Source organism: Ceratotherium simum, chromosome 11, assembly GCF_057802395.1.
Source record: "Ceratotherium simum simum isolate JZ-2026a chromosome 11, ASM5780239v1, whole genome shotgun sequence".
NCBI classification, from domain to species: Eukaryota; Metazoa; Chordata; class Mammalia; order Perissodactyla; family Rhinocerotidae; genus Ceratotherium; species Ceratotherium simum.
The window spans coordinates 37,503,376-37,529,995 of NC_141910.1; the positions used below are offsets into that span (position 1 = coordinate 37,503,376).

At 35.8% G+C, this 26,620-nt stretch overlaps 1 protein-coding gene across 3 annotated transcripts in view; it reads left to right on the top strand.

Moving 5' to 3' along the window:
- The window catches only part of SRBD1 (S1 RNA binding domain 1), a 213,504-nt gene that overhangs the window by 109,513 nt on the left and 77,371 nt on the right, over positions 1 to 26,620 (top strand). For all 3 annotated transcript variants that reach the window (XM_004436692.3, XM_004436691.2, XM_087436821.1), the window contains exons 15-16: positions 13,507 to 13,598; positions 21,744 to 21,826. In XM_004436692.3, the coding sequence (XP_004436749.3) occupies positions 13,507 to 13,598; positions 21,744 to 21,826 (175 nt within the window). The remainder of the gene's footprint in view (positions 1 to 13,506; positions 13,599 to 21,743; positions 21,827 to 26,620) is intronic.

The window sequence follows — 26,620 nt, forward strand, 5'->3', positions numbered from 1 at the left end:
CTAATCCTTGGCACCACAGCTTTGTTCTGATAGTGGCATCTGGCACTCGATTGATTTAACTGAGTCTGAGGTTTGCTCTTTTCAGAATGTGCTCTCTAGGCAGCTTCTGTGTGGCTCTGACATGACCGCATGCTGTTGCTGTCTTTCCTGCCTTCTAGCACCACATGTGAGGCTAAGGCATTATGACACCTGCCATTTGGAACCTTTACTTGCTGAAAAATGTCAAGATTTTCAGACAAGATGAAGACAGATAGAACTGATCATTCTTCCCTTTCTCAGGAATAGGCTGAGGGCATTTGTTCCTAGATGGATGAATTGCTGAGTGGTACAGTTCTGTTAGTTTTCAGAGAGCACACGGGTTTTGTATAGCAGATTTGGGTGTTGTTTGTTTGTGTGTTCCTAATTTGCTGTTTGTATAAGCAAAGCTTTTAATGATTATTTTTGGATTTCACAGATAAATAGTGAGGGTTGGGAGGGAGTTTTGCTCCTTACTCCACATTTTTGCTAAGACTCTTATTAGGAAATTGCAAATTTTTGAGGATGGACTTTTGTTATGATCATATTGCCATATAGGTGCCCACATCAATAACTGTCAAATCTTAAATGGCCAGGAGTAAGACCTCCTATTTGAGGTCCTTGCTGCTTCCTCTTCCCTTTTTTCTCTTGAGCCATCGTAATGTTCTAAGACCAGAGGACTGATTCGTAAATAAAGGGTAGGAGAAGTGCTAACCAGATGAGTTTGTTCCTCCTAGTAATTGGTATCTAACTGATTGGGGAAGGGAGTTGAATTCTGGTATAAAATGAAGGCTTAAAAAACTATTATTATTATTTTGCTTATTCTTACCTTTCAATTGTATGGGTAAATTATAATTGGCTGTATGTTATTGAGTAAACACTTTCTTCTGTTTCTTATCTCGTGATCTTTATCTTGGATCTCTAGTAACATCACAGAGATGTTTTGCCTAATCTGGTATAATTTGGGAGAAAAGTTCCAATGACTCTAGTTATTTTGAATTGCAAACAACGTAAAGAGATAGGATAAGAAGATGCCCTAAATTTACTTTATTGGGAGCCAGACCATGTTGAGAGACTGTGGATCACATGTGAAACTGTATCCTCTGGCATGTCTTTGGATGGCTTCTTCTTAAGTAGCTTTAAGTGGCTTAGTGGAAAAGGGAGAATGAATATTGGCCAACAGCCTTGTTCTTTGTGGTGTAATTTTTGAAGACTAGTAGAAATATAAAATCCATCTCCAACATTTGGAAGGTAATGAGGACTAATGGCTTTTTAAAAAAATTTTTTTAAATTAATTAATTTGTTTTGGCGAGGAAGATTGGCCCTGAGCTAACACCTGTTGCCAATCTTCCTCTTTTTGCTTGAGGAAGAGTGGCCCTGAGCTAACATCTGTGCCCATCTTCCTCTATTTTGTATATGGGTCGCCTCCACAGCATGGCTTGATGAGTGGTTTAGGTCCGTGCCCAGGATCCGAACCCACAAACCCAGGCCGTTGAAGCAGAGCACGCCGAACTTAACCACTTATGCCACTGGGCCTGCCCCAGACTAATGGCTTTTATGTTATCAACAGGATCCATGAATTGGAACATAAATATTTTAAAACATTTTACAGTGGAAGCCTGGTAGTACTTAAGTAAACAAAGTTTCTTGCTTTGGGTCCAGGTCAACTTGAATTGTATAAAGAAGGATTCTTGTTGCAAAATTAAATGAATGTTCTTCATCTTTTAACTGGATCCTTCGTACTGTTATAGTTTTTCCATAGAATCACAGAATATATGTCTCAGGTCTTAGTTATAGAAATAGTGTTCATATAAGCTTCTTTATCTTAATGATTTGCTTTTGGGACATAGATAATCATCAAGAAATAAACACATTGGGCCGGCCCCGTGGCTTAGCGGTTAAGTGCGCACGCTCTGCTACTGGCGGCCCGGGTTCCGATCCCAGGTACTGATGCACCGCTTCTCTGGCCATGCTGAGGCCGCGTCCTACATACAGCAACTAGAAGGATGTGCAACTATGACATACAACTATCTACTGGGGCTTTGGGGGACAAAAAAGGAGGAGGATTGGCAATAGATGTTAGCTCAGAGCCAGTCTTCCTCAGCAAAAAAGGAGAATTAGCATGGATGTTAGCTCGGGGCTGATCTTCCTCACAAAAAAAAAAAAAAGAAACACATAATATTTTGGGTTTCACCTTAGAAATAAATAATTTTACTGTTGCTTCTACCTGAATCAAACATATCCTATATATTCTTGAAGTATGTTTTGTATATTTGCAAGTTATGGTCCTAGACAAGATTTGAACTTTAGCTGCCATCTTTGGCTCCTCTTAATTTAAGGTACAATAGATTTTCAACAAAGAAAGGGCTGTACTGGTATATGTATTATTTAAAAAGTCCCTGAGGTAAGGAAGACTAATAAAATTAGACAAAAATATCAAGATAAATCAAATGTATCTTTCAGGTAATATGCTCTTTCTCTATAATTTCTACCATGGTGCACCATTTTTCTTTGTTCCCATTAATTTGTAAGGTGGACATATTTCTTATATATTTAGGCCTGGTGTCAGAAGCCATAGGACTGACCAATGATTCTGAAAACACTGGCTCAGAAGTCCATGTTCTTTAGTGCTAGCACTCCATCCAGTGTTCCCAGGTGATAGTTCAGGCCCATCTGCAGCTGAATGTATTCATTCCATAACGTATTAAAGCCAGTTAGTTGCAAGTTCTCTTTTCTCTTCCTCCTAAAAAGGGTAAATATGTTTGGGATGATAGTTATAATAGGCTTTGCTAAAACAAAACAGAAAAGCAGCAGATGCTATGAGTGAAATTTACATATTGCTTATGTAGATGGGAAACCACTAAGCTTTCACATTGCTTTTGAATTTTTGAAGCTTTAGAACAGTGGTTCTCAAAGTGTAGTCCCAGATTTCATCAAAATTAAAACCTTTTGTGTTTCAAAAGACCACTAAGAAAATGAAAGGACAAGCCAAAACTTGGGATAAAATATTTACACATCATGTATCTGATAAAGGACATGTATTTTGAATACATAAAAAACACTTATACTCAATAACGAGACAAATGAGCCAGTTAAAAATGGGCAAAAGATTTGAATAGATATTTCACTAAAGCAGATTAGGAAAGGCCAATAAATACATTGAATAAATGCTCAGAATCATTAGTGATTAAAGAAATATAAATTAAACAACACGTAGATACCACTTGATAACCACTAGAATAGCTATAATCAAAAAGGCAGACACAGGGCCGGCCCTGTGGCTTAGCGGTTGAGTGCGCACGCTCCGCTGCTGGCGGCCCGGGTTCAGATCCCGGGCGCGCACAAACGCACCGCTTCTCTGGCCATGCTGAGGCCGAGTCCCACATACAGCAACTAGAAGGATGTGCAGCTATGACATACAACTATCTACTGGAGCTTTGGGGGGAAAAATAAATAAAGTTAAGAAAAAAAAAAAAGGCAGACACATATCAAGTATTGTCAAGGAAATGAACAAACTGGAACCCTCATTCATTGCACCTAGGCAGTTTCGTAAAAAATTAAACATAAATTTATATCCTAGCGTTTCTACTCTTGGGAATCTATCCAAGAGAAATGAAACGTATGTCCACACAAAGACTTGCACATGAATGTTTTACAGCAGCATTATTCATAATACTGGAAAACTGGAACCAACCCAAAAGTCCATCAGCTGGTGAATGGCTAAACAAAATGTGGTATATCTAGAACAGTGGAATGCTATTTGGCATAAAAAGGATGTACTGATGCTACAACATGAATGAATCTCAAAAACATGCTAAGTGAAGAAGCCAGGCACAAAAGACCACATATTTTATGATTCCATTTACATGAAATGTTCAGACAGGATGAATATATAGAGACAAAGTAGATTAGTGGCTGTCTGGGGTTGGAAGTGGTAATGGGGACTGCAAGTAGGCACAAAGAATCTTTTTTGGATGGAAATGTTCTGAAATTGGATTTTGGTGATGGTTGTACAACATTCACTAAAAATCATTGAATTATACACTTAAGGTAGGTGAATTTTATGGAATGTAAATTATACCTCAATAAAACCTTAAAACAAAAAGTATGGTTCCAGGACCAGCAACATCAGCATCACCAGTGAACTTGTTAGAATTGCAAATTCTTGGCCCCAGTGGAGCAGAAACTCTGGGGATGGGGTCCAACAATCTGTCTTTTAACAAGCCCTCTAGCAGATTCTGATGCAAGATCAAGTTTGAAAACCACTGCTCTAGAATCAAGAAAGGTTAAATGGAGACATGGGTAGTTTTTGGTATAGTTTATGTATATTCACTCTACCCTGTTCCTGTAACTGTAGGAAAGGTTTGAATTAAGGACAGTTGTAGTAGAGTTAAAGAAAATTACAGGGCAGTGGGAGTAAAAATAAACTGGCCTTTCATGTTCTTGATATGTCCCCATGAGAAACTTTATGACCGTGATGTTTGTTTACACATGTTAGTAAATTCCTGTGTTCTTTTAGGCTTGCTGTTACTTAACGAATATAGCATAAACAGGTTCATTTGCCATAACGACAGTGGAAGTTTAGATCCTTGAAAGGAATTATTTCTCCTAAATATTTACATAGTGTAATATAGCAGGGCCAGAAATGTGCAGTGATCCCAAAAAAGTAAAGATCTCACTGCAGATAAAGAAGTAAATGGAGCAGCCGGCTGAACTCAACAACTCATTCTCTCCCTCCATCTGTTCAGTGTACTTTAAAAAACCATAACTAGAAAAGGGGTTGATCTAGAGTAGCTGTCTTATACATAGCATGTGCTTTCAGGGTTGTTTTTTTTTTTTTACCCCCAGCATTATCTGGGTGGCCAAAAGAAATTCTGAAGGTTGACACTGCTGCAGAAAAGGGCTTTGGCTGTCCAAACTGGAGGCTACTAGTTGGTGAATGTGTTAGATGAAGTTTGTAGATAAGATTTTCCTTAACTGGGGGGTGATGACTTCTGCTGAGTTATAAGTTCACTTCAGAGGAAAGTAGAGGTTGGGGTGGGGAGATAAAACAAATACGAGAAGGGAGAAAAGGAGGAGTAGGTAACAGGGTATGAAACCAATGAATGTGTGTCATTTATTAGTGGAGTTCACTGAGATTGTCAACAGTAATATTAGAATATTAGGTAATGTAGCACAAACCATTGTTATTTCTTTTTTTTTTTTTTTTTTTTAAAGATTTTATTTATTTAATTTTTTCCCCCCAAAGCCCCAGTAGATAGTTGTATGTCATAGCTGCACATCCTTCTAGTTGCTGTATGTGGGACTCGGCCTCAGGATGGACGGAGAAGTGGTGCCTCAATGCGCACCCGGGATCCGAACCCGGGCCACCAGCATTGCAGCGCGCGCACTTAACCACCAAGCCACAGGGCCGGCCCCACCATTGTTATTTCTAAAACTTTATTCAGCTGTGGGTAAAAAGAACTGGGCTTTTTGTTGCTGGCAAAGTATATCTCAGTTTTGGTCTCTCTTTTTGTTATTATTATTATTAACATTATTATTTTACTTCTCATTGTCTCTTTCCGTTTGCTTCTCTCCTTTTTTTTTGTTGTTCTTTCTTAAAACTTTTAATAATTAGTATTATATTATTGCACTCTTATTAGCAAAATATTAGAATATTATATCCTCTAAATTGGTAATTCTGATTCTGATTTCTGTTATTGGATAGATAATAAAGGAATAAAATATTTTGCAATAAATTTCATCCTAAAAAATCTGTGCCATGCAATCTGAATTCCTCGTATTTATTAGTGGATAAACTCCCATAGATGTATTTAAGCTAAAAATATAACATAGGAGGGATAGAAAAGATGAGTAAATGAAGCAAACTTCTCCATTTGTAAGAAAACTCTATACTATTCTCTATGAAACTCGCAAATTTATATCTGAATTGAATTGCATTTGAACAAGAATAAACAAATATAGATAATCTGTTATTATATGAGTAAATACAAATTGAGTACATAAAAAATTGACAGTTTTGGAGTTAACTGCAAGCATCAGGAGAAACAGACATTTTGGTATGTGGGGGGATGGCAGGTGGGTTGACATCATGTTCTTTAAATCACTACATTTCAAAACATTGACCAAAGGACATTTTAGTTGTAAAATTAGATCAGTATTTATTCCCTGCCCTCTTAGTTTTTGTGTTTTGTTGGGTGAACATGGAATGTTTACAGTACTGCTGCAAACAGCTTCTTCCACAGTTAGTGTCCCCATCTTTGAGACTGCTTTTCTTGTCCTGGAATCAGCGGGGCCCTCGTCCTTTTACTTAGTCTAACATACCACTTGTGCACCAGCCCTGTGGTTGCTCCTGGGGCAGGTTTTTTTCTTGAGTTCCCTTGGTATCATGTAGTACTTGTAACAACTTCATGTTGGTCTCAAACATAGATGAGGGAAAAAAGAAAGAAAAGAGGGATTTTTGAAAAGGAAAGCAGAGGAAAGTGAAGGGCAGGGAGAGAGAGAATGAAAGGGATGCTTGCTGTGGAGAGTAGTGGAGACCAACAATTTCTGCGGATGCCATTCTTTGTCAGAAATTGGTTCTACCTCAGTGGAGGGACTCAGCCTGCAAGTAGGAGACAAGCTCTCTATCCTCTTTGTCCTAGGTTATTGATTTGCTTTCCCCTATGATGGTACTTGAAGATACCAGTGATTTTGGTCATCTCTATCATTGAATGACCCGTTGACAGCAGTGAAAGTGATTTAAATGTAATGTTTTGACATGTTGTGGTACATTGTAGCAGCTCAGCATCATTGTGAACATAAACCTATGATACTAAATAGCAGAATCAGATTCTCACATTGAATACTATGGTTTTGTTTTGTTTATGACACAAAAGGATAGGTAGCTGGTGTTTTGAGGAACTCCAAACTCCAAATTAGAGTTCTGCTTGGTAGGTGCTAATTCGGGTCTTCCCCTTTAGGTTTCTTTTTGGGGCTGGAAAGTGTTCTTTTCCTCTGATGTGGTATGGGGCACTGAATGAAAGGTAGCCAAGGGAATTCTGTGCTGTTGAGTACGGCTCAGTGGATGAGATGTGATAGGATGTCCATCTGGAAGTACACTCACTCTTTGGTAGACGTTTTCAGGTCCCCCAGGCTTGTGGGCCCTGTGTGATTACTGTACCGTTGCTAGAGTTGTTCTCTTTGGAAAATGCTCATCTTTTGAGAGAGAGCTCAGGATTTTTTTTTTTTTAACTGTGGTCATTGGAGAATTGCTTCTAACTGGTCTTCCACCAGATGGTGCTAGTGTCACATACTTAAAGGTAAACTCATTTGGTGCCAATGAAATCTTGAGGTTGTGTATTTTCCCTCTCTCTCTCTTTCTGTTTCACTGTATTTTGCCTTTAGTGTTTTTTTTACACATTCTACTTTCCTGGTATACTATTCTGTCACCTCACATCTTTTATGTTGTGGATAGTGAGCTGATTGTGCCTTGGTGATCATGAAGGATAACTTGGGGGATCGATTCAGAGGCCAAGGACTAAGTAAAACTTAAGGATATATAGTATGTACGTTCTTGTAAAATTTTTCATCATGCATTTGCTTCTTAGCTGACCTGTGTGTACAAATTGAGAACTTATTCTTGACTTTTCTGCTTAGCCACCTTTCTTTTATGTTATAGTGATATCACAAAATGTTATTGTTTGAGATCTAAAAGCCATGTTTGGAAGTTATTACTAACAAATGATATGTTTGCCTAGGTTTAAGTTCAAAATAACTTTAATAACTTCAAAAGAAAGGTTGGTAAAATTTTAAAAAATGTTGGCTGTCATATGATAACAGATTTCCTGGCCAATTAACAATTATTTTAAACTTAAAATTTAAACTTTTTTGTTTACAAGTAAATATTACATGGTTATTGCAGAAAAATTTAAAGAAATAAGAATGCAATTAAAGGAATAACTCATATTTAAGTACTATTAACGTTATGTTACATAACCTTCTATTTTTTTTCTTTTTGTATATACCTGTATTTTAAAATATCAAAGTTGGTCTTATATCATAGTTTTGTAACCAGTTTTTTCACTTAATATTTTACAATAATAATTTTAAGTGACAGTATAGTTTTTCATTTAGTGAACCCTTTAATGATAGGCATTTTGGTTTTCAGTTTCTTTTAGAGCTATGCTATGATGAATAGCACTTTTTAATTTTTTTGTGTAGTTTTAATTTTCTTTCATATGAACTCTTAAAAATGTAGTAGCTGGTTCAGAAAGTGCATATTTTTGTGACTTTTGATCTAAATTTTCAAATTACCATTCCAAAGAGTTCTACAGTTTAAACATCCTTAACAGTATGTGATTTTGTTTCTTGCCCTGATGCTTATCATCACTAGATTACCTTAATTTTTAAAGTGACTAGATATTGCTCATTTGAGACTCTCTGAAATGACAATTCATCACTAAATACAGGAATTTAAAATTGCTTTGATATTTTCTTAGAAATAAGCCTTCTCCTTTAAACATTAAATCCTAGAGCCCCTGTTATTCATGGTGGTTTGGTTTTTGGCCTTGCCCCTCCTCCGTAAAATACAAACAGCTATCCTTTCATACTTCAGAACAGGTTATCTCATGTGCAGAGCAAAGAATTAAGATCTGTGTTGGTGAACTTTTTCCGCATTTTCTATTGCTTGTTGAGAAACTTAGGTCAAGTCATTTACCCTCTCTCCACATGAATGTTTCTCAGTCTAAAAATTTGGAAGAATGGTTTTTAGATAAATTATTTTTAAAACTAGTGAAATGAGCAATGCATTTAGCATAGTAGCTATTTAGTACGTATTTTTTGGTGGGCAGAAGGAGGGAAGAAAAGAAAGCTGCTAGATATTGGTAAGGCTGGAGCAATTCTAGTATACTTTTATAAAGAATTAAAAACACATCAGTTTTTATTAGTTTAAGCAATATTTCCTGGCTGATTTTTTGATATCTTACTAGATAATTGCATTTTCATTTAAGTAGATTACCTTTGAATTAAATTCTCCTGTTAACATAAGGAAGCATGTAATTTATTTTAAAATAAGAAAAAAAGAAAGCTGTTTTCATATTTGGGAAACGAGGAGAAGGGAGGAGACTTTATGTAACCTTAAATGAATGTGAAAACTATTAGCCCAATAACTTAAAAACACAAACAGCTAGATTTCCTGTCTCATGAAAAGAATCCAATTTGGTAAAAGAGATTGTCATTCTCTTATTGTCAGAATGAGTACTCACTATAAGAAAACTACTTGCAAACCTGGTTTTAAAAGATTCATCAGCATACAATCTGTCTTGGTAGAAGAGACTTAGAAGCTCTGGAGATATAAATTCTATAGTTTAAACATGTATTTTTAAAAAATACAACAAATTATACTGGCAAATAATCAGATTTATGTAACATCATTGAATTTTACTTGAGATAAAATTTAGCATTTTTAACTTGAGTTTTTATTAAAAAATTTTAAAATGAATTTAAAAGTCAATGCATCTGTGTTGTGGGCATTTCACTTGCTTTTTTGGTTATATAAGTATGTGGTTTGTATTTTTTTAAATAAAAAGACCCTAAATAAGGTTTTTAAATAGAAAGACCCTAAAATAGCGCTATTAGATAAAATGTTTAACAAATTATCAATTTAATTCTAAGAATTAGCACATTAACATATAGATCTGGTCAAATGTAAGTCCAATGGTAGCTTTTGAAATGTACTTTCCTATATTTAAAAGCTTGCGATACCATATATATCTATTTAGATGTTTGTCTAAACTGGGAGTTTGAAGGGGCTTCGGAGTACTGTAATATCTTGAAACCTTAGTTCAGTTACAACTGTGTCAGTTAAATTCCCCAAAATAATAAATTCTTTTCAGAGTCTTCTTGGCTTTATGGCAAAATGAATAAAATAATTAAATTGCTAAGATTATGAGCCTAATTTATTTACACCTGAGAGAAATTTGTTTTGTGAAATATAATACTTATTAAATCATTAGATATCTGAATTTTGTGCAAAGTTCATTTTTGCTTTCCTCAAAATGTATTAGAGGTAATTGGAATAATTTCCCAATAGTTTATTGGGAAACTTACCAATAACAGAAAGTGGCTCATACAATCTTGCATATTTTCTACTGAATATCTATCCTTGAACTCCAAATAGGAATGAAAAAAAACAAGAGAGGGGACATTATCATTTTTGTTCTTAGCAACTTCTGGAAGAAATCATCACCACTTCCAGCTTGATTTGTTTCATTTAATTCTTGCCACATATACCTCCTAGGTTCTTATATGTTTTATACTGAAGTACTCAGTGTTGAGGTTTTTCTGTTCATTTAGATTATTTAAACATTCTGATTTGTGCTTAGTACTGAACTGTTTATTGGACCCATGCTATCTAATAACTAAAGCATATGAAATTTACTACATTTTGTATTGATTTAATATTAATGTTAATCTAAAATCTTTGGGTGCAGTGTGTCAGGTCACATCTGTTTTGTATTCTTCTGTTTAAATAAGTGGCAGTATGGTATTTGGAGGAATATTTATTATCTGAGTGTTTTTCTTTGCAAGTTTCCCTCAGTCTATTGAGAATTATAACTTCCAAGAGACAGTGAATCACCCAACAAATTCCCAGGTACCCAGCTGCTGAAGGCCACGGTTAATTGGAATTTTTATTTACCATTTAAGTTCCCTTTGCTTAAATAGTGTAATTTTAGAGGCTTCTGGAAATGATAGAAAATAAATTTGTGGTGAAATTTTGAAAAATATTTTCTCTAATAATGGGTTCAGCCTGCACTTCATGGATACTCTGGTTTTTTAGAAAAAACTTGGTTGGACTGAGCGTTCATTTGTGTTTGAAACCAAATTTTCCATGACTGGTGACTGAATATTCTTATCCTGTGATGGTGTTTCTTAACCTTTTTTTGGAGTCATGGGTTTCTTTAAGTAATCAGTAAAAACTATAATCCCTTTTCCTAGAAAAAATGCATAAACACAAACGTTTTGTATACAATTTTAATTAATCCTGCCTCTCCCTGCCCAGAAGTCCAAGGGCCCCGGGTTAGGAAGTGGCAATATAATGGAACTCAAAAATCACCTCTAGTATGTTGGTTTTAACATCATTTTATGCCATACTAAGAGTTTTCTTCACTTTAAGCTTTATTTGACATTACATTTTCTCCTTGATCATTATATGGTAGAAGATAAGCATAATCTAAATCTTATTTTGTAGAAAAAGCACAATTACCATTTAATTTTAAAGCCAGTCTCTGAAATTATAGAATATATTTGACCTTGCCTATACTTTAGATTCTACCTTAGATACATAAGAAAACAAAACTCACTTTATCTTTTGATCAAAAGTGAAGGCAGCGAAAGAAATGAGTTTCTATGGTGGATCTGTGGTTTAAGAAAGTAGGTCTTCCTTAAAAAGATGTTGCATTTTTTGTTTAGCACAAAAATATGAGTTTTCATTTTAATGAGAGGTTGTGAGGCTATTCAGAAGTTACTTGTGCTTGTGCTGGTTAAGAGCTCAGACTTGGGTATTAAGCAGGTAAGGGGTCAAATCCAGTGTAGTTGCTTACCAGCCGTATGACCTTGGGCTTATTACTTATCTTTAAAAAAAAAAAAAAAAAAAATCCCCAAAAGGATTAAATGAGATAATATCTGTAAAGTGCTTGGTTTTGTGCTTTGTGTATAATATGCACTCAGTGTCCTCTTACTGTGTCATGATGATGGTGTTGATGAGGAACAGGATGAGCAGCCTTGCTTTTGAATGGCGAAGTGTTCATTTTTTCTGTTATGAAATTTGGGATGGTAGATCTTGGTTGCAAAAAAATATAAATCTTCACGTTCCCCAAAATAATCTTCTCAAGTCTTGGTGGCTTATAGTTGTTGTCAAAGTTCAATGAAGAGTTCTCCAGAGACAGGGGTAGCAAACTAATGTTTCCACATTTTTCTGATCAGTGGTCAATTGTTACAATAGGGCAATATGTTAAAAATTATCCACTAAACTTATCTCATTGAATTAATATTGAGGAGCAGAGAAAGGGAGAGTTTACTAGGAGTGAATTAAATTTTAAGCACTAACGGGGCCGGCCCCGTGGCGCGGCAGATAAGTGCACGCGCTCCGTTTGGGCAGCCCGAGGGTTCGCTTGTTCAGATCCTGTGCATGCACCCACGCACCGCTCATCAAGCCATGCTGTGGCGGCGTCCCATATAAAGTAGAGTAAGATGGGCATGGATGTTAGCCCAGGGCCGATCTTCCTCTGCAAAAAGAGGAGGATTGGCATCGGATGTTAGCTCAGCGCTGGTCTGCCTCACAAAAAAAAAAAAAAAAAAATTAAACACTATGTTCTGCTTTTGAATCTTGATCTCTAGATGATCATGTGGTGGAGAGCCATAGGTGTCATGAATACTTGGGGTTGATGTTGTTTCTTTGCATATTATGTCATAAAGAAGACCTCTTATTTAGAAATGTTTAATAAACTGTACAAATATCAACCACCATACAAATGTCAGCTGTAAGAGTGTTCCTATTGTGATTTTTAAAGTATTTGGAGCCAAAGAAGGAGGGAAGAGGATGAAATATGTGATGCTTTGATTAAATAAATGATGAAATGATTTAACACCTGACTGAAGTGAAAGGTTTCAAGTTCACTAAAAGGATGATTTCAGACCCTCCCAAAAAGAAGTGGGATAATATCCTGTCTGATCCCTTTCCTTTTCACATTGTGGTTGTTAATTATAACCAGGTAATAATAATGGCAATGGTTATGGCAATGATTTTTGCATATTCCGCCTATGCACATATTCACACACATGTGTCTGTGCTTTCCAAGATGTTTTAGAATGGTTAATTCAGATGGGAAGCATAAATGTCAGTCAATAATGAATTATAAACACAAGAGAAGCTAAGTATATTCTGAAAATTTTGAAGTTGGCATCATGGGGGAGTATCCATTGTGTTTATAAAGTATCTCTTATTATTACTGACAGAGAAAACAACTGAATGAATTCATTATAGATTTAAGCCTGTGTATTTCCTGTGTGAGGAAACAAACATTACTTAATCACTTTATGTTAATGAAAAATTAAATGCTATAGGTATCATTGAGATGTAAAGAGAGCACTTTCCCCTGCTATTTCTTTTCTTTTTTTGGTGAGGAAGATTGGCCCTGAGCTAGCATCTGTTGCCAGTCTTCCCCTTTTTGCTTGAGGAAGATTGGCCCTGTGCTAACAGCTGTGCCAGTCTTCCTCTGTTTTTTATATGTGGGACGCTGCCACAGCATGGCCTGATGAGTGGTGTGTAGGTCTGCGCCTGTGATCCGAACCCATGAACGCTGGGCCACTGAAGCGGAGCACATGAACCTAACCACTACACCACCAGGCTGGCCCCTATTTCTTTTCTTATAATACCAATTTCATTCATTTATTTTCTTGGACCAGAGGGAAAGTTTAAAAAATGATATTCCCCCTTTTCTTTCTTCTCAGTATCGTCAGTGAAGCAGGAGCATCAATCTACAGTGTCAGCCCCGAAGCTAACAAAGAGATGCCAGGACTGGACCCTAATTTGAGAAGTGCAGGTAAGAAACTACAGACCATCACAAAAGTAAGTGATTTTGACATTTTGGACTTGTCTTTGTAGCAACCAAAATATTTAATTATCCAAGAAAATTGAAAAGATATATTACATGCATTAGAATTGGCACATTGGAAGGAAAGTGGTTGATTGGAATAATGATTGGAATTAGGCAAAAGAAGAGGAGGACTACTATTTTTGAAAAATACTGCATAGTATTCTAGATTAAAGTGAAAAATTAACCCAAATGTCTTTAGTAAAATTAAATGCTAGAGAGTTAATAACAAAATAATCTAAGATCTCTTATTACAAAATATTATTTATAACAGCTTTTTCTTGGCAAAAAGTAATACATTAACATAAAAATATTTATAGCGCAAATTTATGAACATGTACAGGCATTCCGTTTATTGCTAAATATTTGTCAAATAACCAATTTCTCTTATCTTGCTAATAGGGGTTGTCATTATTGTATGGCTTTAAAAAGCCTTTAGTTGTATTCAGTTGCTTTGATTTCTGTGATGTGGAATAGTTAAAATCTTGTGTGTGAAGAAATTAAGATACTTTGATACATCTAGTGAAAGTAATTGGTATCATAAGCAAAATACTAGATATGGTCAGAGCATTTTTCTGTTTAGTACATGGATATTTAGAGTACTTTGTTAGTATTGGACTTTTTATTCAATTTTTTCCCCTTAAATGTTCTCATCAAATTTCATCAGCTGTTCTTGAAATCTGTACTTGGAGATATATACTTGAAAATTTTTGCATTAATCTAAAGCAGAAAACCTCTTTCTTACATCCAAAATAGCTTGTAATTTCCCTTCAGTTGTTTGTTCCATGACATAATCCCCTGTCTAGAATGATCAATCATCTTCTCAAACTCAGATCCCAGTGCAAAATCTTGCTTCTTCTGTGAAGCTTTTACCTATCACACCAGCTCAGCATAATCTCTGCCTCCTTGCCATGTGCTCTTTTAGTCCTTGCCTTGTAATAACAATAGTAATAATAATAGTAGGAAGAGTAGATATAGTAATCATAGTGGGAGCTAGTAATACTATTCTTTTTTAAGCACTTAATATATGTGAAACATTGTGGTAGATGCGTTACCAAGATTATTTTATTTAATTCTCATAATTGCCCTATGAGACATTTATTTATTCCTACTTTACAGATGAGGAAACCAAGGCTTGTAGAGGCCACATAGCCAGTGAGTGTGTACATAATATTTGTGCACTTAACTTCTAATAATAAATAATTCTAATTATTTCTAATTCTTCTAACAATAAAAGGATACTTTTCTTTATAAAAAATACAATTCAGAACCTCCCAAGTTGTCACTGCAAGGTAATCTTCCAACAGGGTGTTTGAAAAAAATATTGTCTAGGAGGTGGCAATCCCTCAGACCTCCTACTTCTAATGGGGCTGCTGTTTCCTCTTCACCACTGGCCTGTGTAGGTGCATAACTCTCACAGTATTATAGGTGAGACAAGATTACAGCTTTCCAACAAGACTCTGTGACAATAGGAAATAATAGAAAGAGGAATCATTATCTGGTCCTAATTACTCTGATTTCAAAGTCTAGCTGTGTCTGCAGTTTGTGATTCACTGCAGGTGTGCCTGCCTTCTGTGTCTCAACTTGCTTCCACATGGCAATGACTATTTTGGTTCATATTTACCTGGGAGTTTTAAGTCTTCCAAGTCTAGTCCTGGAGGCAAATATTGAAAGAAGCTCAGTCTCCACTCTTGGTTTTCTAGGGCTCACTTCCTTTTCAGTTTCTTTTTTCTGACTGGGAGTCTTTCTCTTTCCTAGTGGTTGATGCCAGGGATGACTTTATATTTCATTTGACACCTGACCTACCTATGGATGTGGGTTTTACCTTTCAACCCTTCATGAGTTTACTATATCAGAATATAAGAGAACCTCAACATTCATGGAAGTGTTAAACATATGTGAGAAAATGGTCTTCATAATACTGCAGCTTCTTGACCAGGTTATCAGCTTATTGAAAACAGAGGTTATCCTTATACATGCTTATATTCCCCCATAATAAATACATTATACATGAGGGGTATTTAAATTGGATGGATAGAATAGTAGATAGAGGATGCTAAAATATTTATTATGGATTTCTGATTTAAAATGGAAGATTGAGTATACCTGTTGTTCCTGTACTCTCTTCTAAAGTCCCATGAAAGTGACAGTAACTTGATAGAAGGAAGGCATAAACTCACTAGGACAGGGAACATGGGAGAGGAGATAACAGCAAAAATAGTTTTGAAGCTGGAAAGCAGATGGCTGAGTAATAAGTGATCTAGCCAACTTGAGAATGTTGAAAACTCAGAAAGCATTGTAGAAAACAGAGAACTAACCTGAAATAGATCATGGAACCCCTGTAGACTCAGGAAATGCCCCAAGCACCTTTAGAAGTATCTTGGGAGGACTGAGGGCAGGTGTAAATAAGAGGATTGATTGCAAGTCTGTTTAAAAAGCAGTTAGACCAAGTTAAACACAGAAAACCATACAACCCAGCAATTCTACTCCTAGGTAGATACTCAAAGAGTTGAAAACAGGTACTCAAGCAAATATGTGTACACAAATACTGAAAGCAGCACTATTCACAATACCCCAAAGCTGGAAACAACCCAAATGTCGATCAGCGGATGAATGGATAAACAAAATGTGGTATATCCACACAATGGAATATTATTTTCAGCCATAAAAAAGAATGAAGTACTGATATATGCTATAAATGATGAACCTTGAAAACATGCCAAGTGAAAGAAGCCAAACACAAAATGTCACATATTATATGATTACTTTTATATGAAATGTCCGGAATAGGCAGATCTGTAGAGACAGAAAGCCAATTGGTGGTTGCCAGGGACCAGGGAGAGGAGGGGATAGAGAAGGACTGCTTAATGGGTACAAGGTTTTCTTTTAGGGTATTTAAAATGTTTTGAAACTTGATGGAGGTGGTAGTTCACACAACGTATAAGTGTACTAAATACCACTGAATTGTACACTTTAAATAGTTAATTTTATATTATATGAATTTCACATCAATTAAAAAAAAAGAAAACAGTTAAACCTCCCATTCTGCAGAGTAGAGTAACTGTCCTCCTTTCACTCTTGCAGAGGACTGGCGATTTGTTCTCTGGAGAGGGTTAGACAGAAAGTCTCTACTCTGGAGGACACAGGTTATAAATGGGAGTCGAAATACCTACTGAAAAAAGAGGGATCAAAAAATTATTTACATGCTGTTGTAGAGACCTTAAAGAGGACTAAATCTTCCATGCAGGGAATTAGGGGATTCTGACCAACACAAGAGAAAACACCTAAAGTAACTGAGATAAGAGAATCCACAAAGAAATGGCCAAATCACCCTATAGTAAAGCCCACAGTTGACAGACGTCGCCTTTAAGCAAAGCACTTACAGTCATCTTTTTAGTACCCTGCCCCTGGTGGACAGTCAAGGATCACCTAACAAGTAAGGAAAACTTACACTATGAAAGACAGATGCCAAAATACATGGTGGGTGGGGGGCGGGGGGAGAGATTCTTGGAGAAAATAGAGACTATATAGAAGGAAGAAGAATGAAGAAAAAATCTGATATCCTTAGAGAAATAAAAGACATTTCATTCATTTAAAGATACATTTACATACAGTAAAATTCACCGTTTTTAGGTACACCATTGCTGAATTTTGAAAAGCTTAACCTAGTTGAGTAACCACAACCACTACCACCACAATCAAGAGAGAGAATATTTTTATCAGGTCAGTAGATTTGTCAGCTTCTTGTTCAAAAGTGTAATTATTAATTAGAGGATCAAGATTATAATAGATTTGCATCATCTATTAAAGCTACATTTTAATAAGCTTTATAGTGAAAAAAAATTCTACTTTAGAGTTGTAAATGAAAAAAGACAGCATGGGGAAGTTTTACTTATCTTTGTTCCTATCTAATGTCAAGGGGAAGGATATAATGAGGTGAGTATTGGACTTTAAAAATAAAAATTTTCACTTTGATATTCTTAGGTAACAGAATAAGGCAAATTTTAAAGATAGCACAGTTTAGTACAGTCTTAAGCAATATGTTTATTTGCTCCAGAAGCTTTAGGATTCTAAAGATTTCATAGAACTGAACACCAAAACCTGTAGAACTCTTTTTATTCTTTGGATGTAAGACACATTATGAGTTGGGGGGAAATGTTGCTTTCAAGGCTACTATTGCCTGTGGCTGTGCAGGTTGTGCACTGTACAACCTGCTTAACTCTATGAGGTAGCCTGGTTGCTTACCTTTTAGGGTGGTAATCTTCACTCGATCTGGGCTCCCCTCCCCTCCTTTTGGAGTATGTAACATAATTTTTTTCTCTAGTGCTTAACTTTTTGTCTCAATGTCACTTATTAATTGTCTTCCTTTACATGTTGAGTTACATTACCATTTAGCAAATTACCATTTATTAAAAATTAAATTCCTAAACATACCTTTTGTCCTCTTTTCATTGGTTTATCTGGTCTGCCACAATGCAAGACTGTCTCAATTACTGTGGCTTATAATATAACTTGCTTTAATCTTTTTTTAAATTATACTTTTCTTACACATTTCTTCTTTTCATAATAATTTTAGAGCCATTTAATTAATATTTTTAAAATTCTATAGAATATAAAGTGAAATTCTGTTAAATTTGTATCTTCACCCAGGTTCTCCACATTTCATTTTTATCACTCACAGGCAATACATACACACACACTTACGTGCGCACATGTATAGTGAATGGACTCTCCTCCATGATATTTTCTTAATGATTGTTGATGTCATATGGTAGAGCATCAGTTTTTGTCTGAGTGTCTTAAAACCAGCCAATTGATTGAAATCTTATTAGTTCTGATATTTTTTCAGTTGACTTGTTTGGGTTTTTTCAAGTAGACAGTCATCATCTGCAAATAATAATAATAGTCTAGTTTCTGTCTTTTCGGTAATTATACCTTCTTTCTTGTCCAGTTGCATTGACTAGAATTTCCTGAACAATGGTGAATAGTACCAGTGATACAGAGAAATATTGACATCATATGTGGGCAAAATAGTTTTTAGCATAGATTTGGACATACTGCATTTAAAAAATAGATAACAGAGCTTCATTGAGATATAATTTATTTAGGATAAAATTTACCCTTTTAAAGTATATAAGTCAGTGTTTTTTAGTATAGTCAGAATTGTGCAACCACTGCCACTATTCAATTTTAGAACATTTTCATCACCCCAAATAGAAACCCCATACCCATTAGCAGTCAGTCCGCCTTGCCTTCTTCCCACCTAACCCTTGGCAAACACTAATCTACTTTCTGTGTATGTGGATTTGCCTATTCTGGACATTTCATATAAATGGAATCACTACAATATGTGGTCTTTTGTGACTGGCTTCTTTCACTTAGCATAATGTTTTCAAGGTTCATCCATGTTGTAGCATGTATCGGTACTTTATTCCTTTCCTTTTTATTAGCAAATAATTTTCCATTGTATGAGTATACCGCATTTTGTTCATCCATTCATCATTTGATGGACCTTTGGGTTTTTTTTTTTTCACTTTTTTGGTGTTATGAATAATGCTGCTGTGAACATTCATGTCCAACATTTTATGTGGACATATGTTTTCATTTCTCTTGAGTATGTACCTAGGAGTAAAAATTTGGGGACATATGGTAACTCTATGTTTAACATTTTCCAGAAGTCTTTTTTACTTCTATTACTATGCTTTCCTCACCATTTATTCTCTGCCTTTTTCACCGTTTCCCCCTTCTCTTTTCTATTTCAAAATGTGAATGTGCCCCAAGTTTTGGGCCATGACTCTTTCTCTCTCTTCATTCTCTTCATGAGCAATCTACTAAACTCCCTTTGCCTGAACTGCCTATCTATCTCTTACTTTCAGGAATCTGTTGTCAGCCTGATCAGTCTCAACCTACAGGTATGCATTATTACCGTCTACTAAATAACTCTTTTTTTGGTTATCCTGCCAGCAGGAAAACAGCACCATCTTTTCCCCAAAACTTAGACATACTACTTTTTGAATTCTTTAAACAGTGTTCATCTCCCTCCCTCCTCCTCCCTCCCATCTCTTCCATACTTGGGTTTTTATGCTATATAGAGTGAACAGCATCTGAAAGGGAAATACCAATTTTAGAAATACTAGGATCTATTTTGAGGTTGTTTATTAGGGATGCTGTAACTCCAGAGACTCTTAGGACTTATTGTAGAATTAATATGTCACCTAGAAACCATCATTTCCAATCCATTGTTGCTGCATTTAGCAATATTAGGATGAACAAAGGAGACACTAGCTGTGAACCAGTTAGAAGGGAACCAGGTAGAAATTAGTTTAAAATCCTTTTGTGTATTTCAGAAATTTTTAAATATGGGAATCTACCCACACTTATCAAATTATACAACTGTTCTAACCAGTTTCAATGTTTAGGTTTTCGTAATGTGGGTTTTCCTGAAGGGGAAAATTTGAGAGATTTACCTATTATCGATATCCTTTTGTTGAATTTCTAATACTGCCTTCCTACACAGTTAATGTTCTGATGCCTATATCTTTAACTTGGTTTACTGTTGTGGGTTGTTGCTGTTGTTTTTTTATCGGAAAGTATTTTGGCAATGTATGTATGTGTTTGAAAATTATTCTTGTTGCATTATATCTTTAAAGGCTAGAATAAAGAAATAATATTTGCTTTTAGGTAATTTCAGGTGTTTCTCTGGTGGCATATATTTTCAATGTGTAATTATAAATGTGCTTATTAGATGAAAGCATTTCTCCTATAACCTGCAATGCTTGCACTAATTAACCTTTTGTGAAGTTTGGAAAGAAAGGTGTATGTGAAGGCCTTCTAGAATCCCCATCTCCTCTGTGGGAGAAATAGGCAAAATGTGTGACACCAGCTTATTGCTCTCTGAGCTTGCTTTGCAAGCTGCCATTGTCACGGTATGTTAGAAGTAATAATAAAAGATATGAAAAAGACTTGAGTGACCGTCCAGTGAACTTGGTGTTCACAGTGGATCTTATCTCTGATGAGAGGTGGTACAAATCAGTGACTGGGGAATCTGATAGTCACTTGTAAGAGGTGGCTTCTGTTGCCAGACTTTGGACAGTTTAACATGAAAACAGGCATGGTCTTGTTTTCATGTTGATGGCCTTAATGTTTTCACTTAATGAATTTATATTTCATCCAACCTTCTATATGAGTAGGTGACACTGACTAGCATTCATGTGTTTATAAAATGAAAGCTGTTCATATGTAAGGACTCAATGTAACTATGCCACATGGAAAAGAAAAGAACTGCCTTTAGAAGTGTCCTTAAGATTCATATTAAATTTCTTTTCTCTAGCTAAATCTATCTTATAAGCTAAATTAGATATGAAAGTTTGTTAGCATTTGGTTAAAAAAATGATGACAATAAATGATGACCAAGTAAAATCGTCACACAAATAAAAGCATGTTTGACATTAACTCTCAAGTCTCTTGAATGTGGATCGTGATGGTCAAGAAAGGGATGTGATTAGGACTGTGTGTATTAGGAGACAAGTAGTTGGAATTCAGATCACTTTACGGGGTAATCTTGCAATCATATTCAAGGCAATACAAGTGTAGTCACTAGACTAGACTTGGTCTCTGGCTGCAATAAGATATGATTTCGTCATTTACTCATCATTATCAGGATCTAGTCCTAATAAACATATTTGACCTATAAATGTATGTCATATTTATAATAATGCAGGATTATTTAAAAGTAAAACAAATATCTACTTGTTCTTTAAAGTGTGAGGAATGCTACTATGCTGTATTTAAAGAATGAAGAGGTAATTGTGTTCTAAGTATAGCAACTAAGTGTTTTATTTGTTTTTCCAAATGTATAACCCTTTCAATTTATTTGTACTCAGAAATGCCTAGGGATTCTGGTAACATAATTAATCCTGAAATTTTGTGTGAAACAAAGGGAACTTTGAAACTTAGTTAAATCGTTGGTTTTTTTGTGGGGAGATGAAGAGGGATGTAATTAAATACTTGCATTATGAGAAACTAACATATATAATTATCTGGGTACTGCTTTTCACATTAAGCCATACTTGTTTTCTGATTCTGTTTTTTCAGTTTCCATAGCAAGGCGTGTACAAGATCCATTAGCCGAGCTGGTAAAAATTGAGCCAAAGCACATTGGAGTTGGAATGTATCAGGTAAAGCAATGTGGATCATTTAATTTATGAAATCCATCAATGCAAAGAGTAGTCCCCAAACTTGACATAGTAATTAAGTGTCAGTGGGAATAGATTCCCATTTTCAAAGGTTATACAGTTTGTAGGAAGATAGTTAGGAGTTATAAGTTATTGGGGAAGGAGGGAATCTTTTTTTTTTTTCCTTGTCTTTATGGTTTTGATCGAGACTTAGAATTGACTGTAGTCAGATTTAAAGACTATTAAAACATTAGATCAGACTAGTAACTTAATCTGGAGAGCCTTTCCTTTCTACATTATTATAGAAACGGAGGGGATATGGAATAAGGGGGATATGTTGGCTTTTTGTGTAAACCAGTATGAACTATTGATCTTTATTGATCTTTCAGGAAGAAGCCTTTGCTACCTACTATGCCTTATTTTTTTTTTCTGTTTTCCATTCCTGTTTGATTATTATAGTTAGTTTTTGGTCATTACTTGGTATGAGCTAAAACTTTTCAATTATTGTTACTGTGTAATAGTAATAGTAGTAATAGTGCTGGTTGTTGTTGGTTACTATATTTTCAATTCTTGAGGTTGTGTGTGTTCGTTGGGCAATTGAGGACATCACTAAATCTTGGCAAAGTGAATCTGTGGTGGCTTAAGTTGTCTCCAGAAACCTCAAGTTGAATTATTTTCCTCTTTGGTGCAAGTCCTTCTTAAACCTGAAACAGAATATTACCCTCTGTATAATTTTCATGGGATTTGAGTGATGGGTACTACACTTTCTCTAAAGAAATATTATGTTAGGTCATGGAATCTGTGAGCACTAGAAATGGAAGAGACCTTAGAAATCGTACAACCCTACCCCCTCATGTGACAGAAAGAGAAGCTGTGTCCTCGAGTAGTTAGGATTTTTACCCAGGATCACACACAAATCCTGGACTAATCTGTCACATATTGGGACTTAACTGGGAATATTACCATTTTAAAACAAGTTAGACTAAGAGGCATCCAGACCTTTAACTGGACTTGTTCATTTGGCAAGGATAGTTGGTGAAGGGACTGATCTAGCTCTAGATAGATAAAAATGCCTAGTATCTAAAGAGTATGATTATAGCAGTTTTATGATATAGGCATTGTAGTTAAGAGGAATTGTAGCTATATTAATTCAAGATGAAGTTATGGAATACCTCAGCAAGGTGGTAGAACAAAGAAAAGAGAAAGTCAGACTTAGAGAACCCAGGCAGGCTAATAAGCTATTGGCATCAAAGAGGTCTTTAAGTAAATAGCATGGACCTAGCCTCCGGGTTCTTCAGAGATAGTGTTTAACATGAAAGAGTTTGGAATTCATTCCAGCAGCAGTGAGAAGTAATGAAAGAGTTTTAAGCAAGCGAATGATGTGATATTTTTACTTATAAACATTAACTCTGGCTACTCTGGGGAGACTGACATAGAGGGGAAGAGGAGAAGCAGTAAGGCCAATTCAGAGGCTATTCCACTAGCCCAAGTGAGAGATGATGGTGGCTTGGACAAAGTTAATGGCAGTAGAAATGGAAAGAAGTTAAATCTATTTTGTAGGGACTACTTGGTGGTAAGTGAGGGAAAGGGAGTTGTCAAGAATTTACTCCAAGGGTCCTGGTGTGTGGATGATGCCTGATTAGAGTAGATTTGGTGGGGATAGATTAGTAATTTAGGTTTGGGCATGTTGAGTTTGAGATGCCTGTAAGAAATCCAAGAAAAGGTGTCAAATAGAAGTTGGATATGCAAGTCTGAGATTTAGAGAAATAGCCATATTAACATTGGAATATGAACTTTTTAGCAAATAATGACACTGAGAAAGTGATCAAGGTGGACGCTGAGCTCATGATATTCTTTAACGCATTACCACCCCCACTGGCATATCCACAACTCCAAATTCCGTAAGATGACAGAAAAGCTGTACATACATATGTGTACCTGTATAAACACACACTTATATGAATACATTAATAATACCCTGGGAAAACAAGGAAGAGTCCCATCAGTGAATGGAAATTTCAGGAATTCCTGAAAGATACTAAACATGAGGAATCACATCCCCAGGAAAATAAAAGCTGGTGGAGCCATAGTTCAAAATATACAGACCAGTAGTGTTCTCAAACCAGAGCCATATTCAAGTAGTGGGGAGGGGGCCTGTAGTATTAGATAAGGAGGTGCATATAGAGTGGCTAAGCCCATAGTGACCCCCTCCCCCGATATACTGTGAATCCAAGTTAAAGCACTGAGTATAACCCAGAGGCCAGAGAGGCTGGGACATCGCTCAAGTAGCCTTTGATTGTCAGGAAGCTCAAGGAGCCTTATCCTGGAAAGACAAACTCCCAACATATACCTGACACTTGGGAAGATATCCCACATTTTCCACATTGTCACTGGAGGCAGATGATGGCAAACAAAAACAGCATACACAGACAAGTAGGGACTCTGAAATGATCTTGCTACCAAGAATCACTAAACATTTGAGGAAAACTTATGATGGAAAAATGAAGCGCCAAACTTAAGTAAAAAATAACAATGAAACAATGAATAGGCAACAGACTTTGAAATAAGTAAAATTAATATTCACAGAGAGATGAGAGGTTATTGCATTTATAAAACAAACATGGGATAGAATGAAATTAAACCAATCTTAGAATTAAAATATATGCTTGTTGGGGCCGGCCCGGTGGCACAAGCAGTCAAGTGCACGTGCTCCACTGCGGTGGCCCAGGGTTCGCCGGTTCGGATCCCGGGTGTGCATCAACGCACCGCTTGTTAAGCCATGCTGTGGTGGCGTTCCATATACAGTCGAGGAAGATGGGCACGGATGTTAGCCCAGGGCCAGTCTTCCTCAGCAAAAAAGAGGAGGATTGGCATTGAATGTTAGCTCAGGACTGGTCCTCCTCACAAAAAAAAAAAACAAGAAAATATGCTTGACAAAAGAAAAAACCCCACAACTGGGCTAAATAGAGTGGATATAGCTAAAAGCAAATTAATGAATTGGAAGATTGAGCTAAGAGATTCTGTAGAATGTAGTCTTCAGCTGAAAAAAGGTGCAAAGCATGAACAAAAAGCCAGATGATGTAGAGGATATTCTAAAGCTTTAACATTCATTTCATAGAGGATTCAAATAAGTAAAGAGAATGGATGAGAGTTATAATCACAGAAATAATAGGAAATTTCTCCAAACTGAAGACAGATAAATCTTTTGAAAAGGCCTAATGAATACTGAATAAAAGAATAACAAAAGAGCTACACTCAAGTGCCTTCATATGAAATTTCAGAATGCTAGTGATAAAGAGGAACTGAGAAAAAGCTTCCAGAGAGCAAACATAGTTTATCTACAAAGGAAAGAATCAAATTGATGTCAGTCCTGTTCCAGTCATGCACCGCATAGGGACATTTCGGTCACTGATGAACCGCATATCCAACAGTGGTCCCATAAGATTAGTACCATATAGCCTAGGTGTGTAGTAGGCTATACCACCTAGGTGTGTGTTACTACACTCTATGATGTTCACACAATGACAGAATCACCTAATGACACATTTCTCAGAACATATCTCTGTCACCTTCTTTGAAAGAATTATTTATGGCAGTACTCCTGACCAAAAAAGAGGTGGCATGGGGGCACAAAAAAGAGAAAGGCACGTCTTGAGGAAACAGTACTGAGGTAAGGAAACAGTGGAGAGCTTTACAATACACACACACACACAATAAAATGTATAGTTGAGTCTCATAGTTTTTTATCTAGAATGTTAATCTTTAAATATATGAGTCTGATCAGATCAGCTCAACATGGAAGGGTAGAAGGAAAAAAAGTGGTAAATTATTAGGATTCTTTTTCAGGAAAAAGATTCAGATATAGATTAATTCTATAATTTGTTAGAAAATCATAATCTGAAATATATGAAGAATAATCACAAATAGGATATTTAATATAAATCATGAGAGTAAAAAAATGAAAAGTTTATTATTCCAATCGAAGGCAGAGAAAAGAAAACAAGAAAGTGTAGTAAATAAAATATGTGATGACAGGAATAAGTATAGGTAGTAGGTAAAGGTGAATGGATTAAATTCCCTGTAAATAGAATCTCAGACTTTTTTTTTTTTTTTTTGGGTAAGGAAGATTGTCCCTGAGCTAGCATCTGTGCCAGTCTTCTTCTGTTTTGTGTGTGGGATGCTGCCACAGCATGGCTTGATGAGCCATGTGTAGGTCTGCGCCTGGGATCCGAACCTGCGAACCCCAGACCACGAAAACGGAGCACACGAACTTAACCACTATGCAACCAGACCAGCCCTGTAGAATCTCAGACTTTTAAAAATAAAATATAGCTCTAAGCTAGATATGTGCAAGAAGTAGTTCTAAAGAAAAAAGCAAGCTTAATATTAGAAATTTGGAGAAAAAGATTCCACATGAATGAAAAAGAAAATCATAGCAATATGACTATCAGAGGAAATAGAATTTAAGGCAAAATATATTAAACAGATCCAAGAGAGATATTTCCTGTTAACAGATACAGCCTCCCAAAAAGATATAATTGCCCTGAGCATTCTGTTATCTAACAACATAGCTTCAGAAAATATGCAATGTTAAAAACTTCTAAAATTAGAAGACAAATTCACTTTTTTTATAGAAGTCTTAGTAGACCGCAGTATATTAAAACATACATTTTAAAAACAGTTTTATTGAGATATAATCATATACCATACATACATACATGCATATATACATAAATTCACCCACTTAAAGTGTACAAGTCAATGATTTTTAGTACTATTCAGATTCATAGGGTTGTG